General features: G+C 31.5%; 1 protein-coding gene across 1 annotated transcript in view; it reads left to right on the top strand.

Annotated features, from left to right (window-relative positions):
* The window catches only part of LOC100636160 (uncharacterized), a 26,633-nt gene that overhangs the window by 19,316 nt on the left and 3,816 nt on the right, over positions 1-3,501 (top strand). Inside the window, exons 7-13 of the mRNA XM_011406594.2 lie at positions 463-765; positions 1,015-1,123; positions 1,358-1,527; positions 1,770-1,921; positions 2,149-2,332; positions 2,600-2,953; positions 3,228-3,425. Of these exons, the coding sequence (XP_011404896.2) occupies positions 463-765; positions 1,015-1,123; positions 1,358-1,527; positions 1,770-1,921; positions 2,149-2,332; positions 2,600-2,953; positions 3,228-3,425 (1,470 nt within the window). The remainder of the gene's footprint in view (positions 1-462; positions 766-1,014; positions 1,124-1,357; positions 1,528-1,769; positions 1,922-2,148; positions 2,333-2,599; positions 2,954-3,227; positions 3,426-3,501) is intronic.

Genomic DNA, 3,501 nt, shown 5'->3' on the forward strand with positions numbered 1-3,501 from the left:
CACATAGTTTGACTGCTATTTAAAGGATTGAATAGATATGTCAGTTCTGTAGGAATTTTCCCTTAGAGCTCTCGGCTGATAAAAAATTTTTGGAAGGGCTTCACTCAGGTGACAGCCCTGCATAATATTTTCTTGTTATAACAAATAAATAAATAATGTACACATTTAATAATATTATATTCTAACCAGTAAACAGTACATGTACCTTCATGTGACTGTACATGTTCATATCTGTACGCATTCAAAGGTTGAATGGTCATACTATTGGGTATTCACTCTATAGCTTTCATTTTTTTACAAATTTTTTAAGTTGTTCAAAAATCGGGTCAAAGTCCCTGTACTATAGCACAGGAGCTTGCTGGCCGAATTTCGCCAAAAATGAAAAGGAGAAAAGTCTCCACTTTAACTACATTACCTGATACACAGTCTACATGATCAGTTATTATCTACTGCCCATTCCAGGTATTGTCGTCGGTCCTGTCCCTCCTAATCCTGATCCCTCTGTACTGGATGTTGGTATTGGTCTCAACTACATTGGAGTGGATGCTTCAAGAGTATCCACTGTAAGAGTGTTCTGTCCTAATGCTGAAGGGAGTGATGGTACAAAAACATTCACCATTAATGGAGGCTCTGCTACAGATACTGATTTCTTGACACATTCTCTTAGCAGCAATCCTAGTGGCAGCTGCATTAGGTATGCCTGCCGTCTTAGGGTAACTAGTACCTCTCAAACTTTCACAAGAATGTCAATGGTCTGTTTTGAAAGTGAGTATTAATAATAATAATAATAATAATAATAATAATAATAATAATAATAGTAATCTGAATATTTGGTGGAGTCAATTAATTGTGGTAATTTGGGGTTCATTTTCCTAATTTTTTATGTCTTCACTTCTGTATAATTATGCTCAAAATTTTACCAAAATCTTAGCCCCCCAGGGAGCCAATTCACCAATTTTAAACACTCTATTTTTCCGACTATACTGTATTAATAATAAATATCTAATTGTCTAGCTCCAGCTCGCCCCTCTAACGTTACTATCACCGGTAATAGGAGGATACCAGCTAATGGATACTCAATACTTTCATGTAGTGCACTTGGAACTCCTCGTCCAACCGTATCGTAAGATAATGCACTTATTTATGGAGCATAATAATAATAATAATATGTGTAGCTCAAAATTTCTGCAAATTATTTCGCAAATTTAATTTTTAAAAAATACTTCTTTACTAAGCTAAGGTGCAGTTACAAAAATAACATCCGTAAAATAAATTTTATAGTCTATTTGCAAAAAAATTTAAGCCACATAAATTTATATCTAAGCAACATTAGCTAACCTTCTCTCTTCCTCTCTAGTTTCAATTCAGTGATGATTGGATCCAATGGGATAATCAGTGATTTCAGTGTTAATGCTAACGGGACACTCAGTATCTTGAACGCTAAGAACAATGACAATACTCAGTACTGCTGCACTGCCTTTAATGAGAATGGGAATGAGACGACCTGTACTGGGATAGTTGTAATGTGTAAGCCATTTATTAGTTTATTTATTGTTTATTTATTTGTTTGCTTATTAATTTTATGTATTTCTTTAACTATTTGTTTATTTATTACTTTATTTATTTCTTTATTTATTTATTAGTTTATTTATTTATTTATTTATTTGTTTGCTTATTAATTTTATGTATTTCTTTAACTGTTTGTTTATTTATTACTTTATTTATTTATGTATTTATTTATTTATTTATTTATTTATTTATTTGTGTAGCTCCTCCAATGATACTACAGGTGTCTGGTCCAGTCACTAATGCCCCATTGCCAGAGGGTGAGTCTCGGCCAACGTCTGAGTTTACATTTCACATTGGACAAACTGCAAGAGTAGTGACTGGGACTACTATTAACATAGAGTGTAATGCTACTGTAAGTTAATTAATTAATAACTATTAATAATTATTAATTAATAATAATTAATTAATAATTATTAATAATCAGTAATAAATAACCAGTGATTTATAACTATTAATTACTTATAACTGTTATAAATTGACAGTTTTTGATTAGAAGTAATTAATAGTTATAAATTAACTATTAATAACCATTAATTTACAACGATTAATAACTTATTACTATTAATAACTGTTAATTAGGGTAGCCCCGCCCCCTCCTATACCTGGTATAAAGATACCCAAGAGTTGACTGGGTCTGATGCCATGGGGCGTGTCTTTAGAATAGAGATTGCTAATCCAACAGATAATCATGATGGGGCCTACGAGTGTTCAGTTTCTAATGAGTTTGGAACTAATTTTGCTTTATCTAGATTGAGCTTCATTAGTAAGAATCATCATTATTATTATTATTATTATTATTATTATTATTATTATTACCGTATAGCACTTTATTTTGGTGATTTTGCTGTAAAATTGTAATTGGTGGTTTTTAATTTGGCGATTTTTGTGTACACGTGCATTACTGAGCATGCGCATTAATGACTGGTGGTTTTAATATTGGTGATTCACCTTGCAAACCACCAATAAAACTCCATTAAATTAAAGTGCTATACGATATTATTATTATTATTATTATTATTATTATTACTAGGTCCTCCTAATGTTCCCGATTCCAGCACTAACGTTGGCGAAATCCTAGATGATGGGAGTGTGGTGAGTGTCAATCAAATGACTAATGTTACAGTCCAGGCTGGAACTGATTTCTGCGTCATATGTGAGCCTAGCCTTGGCTCACCTCCAGCAGAGGAGATAGTATGGAGGCGTCTCTCACTAGAAGGAACAGAACATGAAGGAATTGATATTAGTGATGTGTGTATCACTATTCAGGACAATGGGACCAGACTCTGCTTCACTGATGTCTCAAGAGCTTACAGTGATGTCTATTCTTGTTTTGTTGCTAATGAAGCTGGATCTGATAGTGGGAATATTACTATTCAAGTATCAGGTGAATAGTCTTGATATTGTTATTATTATTATTATTATTATTATTACTAACAATTGTTATATTTCATCACTAAACTTTGTCCTCATCTCTCTCTCTCTCTCCTTTTCTATCCTAACTTATTGTATCATTATTATTATTGCTGTTTTTGTTGTTATTATTATTATTATTATCATTATTGTTATTGTTATTGTTATTATTATTATTATTATTATTATTATTATTATTATTATTATTATTATTATTATTATTATTATTATTATTATTATTTTCCTAGTTCCAACTGTTATCAGACAGTCTTCAAGACAAGATATACCGGATTCATCTTCTTGTTTGGATCAAAGAGGTCAATCATTTGTCAACGAGGAGGTTGGAGTCAATGTCTGCATGTCCTTTGGCACTCGAGTCCTGATTGATTGTGTAGTGAATGAAGATGCACACCCAACACCAGTAGTATCATGGTTACTCTTTGATGGTAAGGGATTATTACTATCATTATTGTTTGTTATTTTATCATTATTATTTTTTATTTTCTATTATTATTATTATTA

This window comes from Amphimedon queenslandica, unplaced genomic scaffold (genome assembly GCF_000090795.2).
Source record: "Amphimedon queenslandica unplaced genomic scaffold, v1.1 AMPQUscaffold_13328, whole genome shotgun sequence".
In the NCBI taxonomy this organism is placed as follows: domain Eukaryota; kingdom Metazoa; phylum Porifera; class Demospongiae; order Haplosclerida; family Niphatidae; genus Amphimedon; species Amphimedon queenslandica.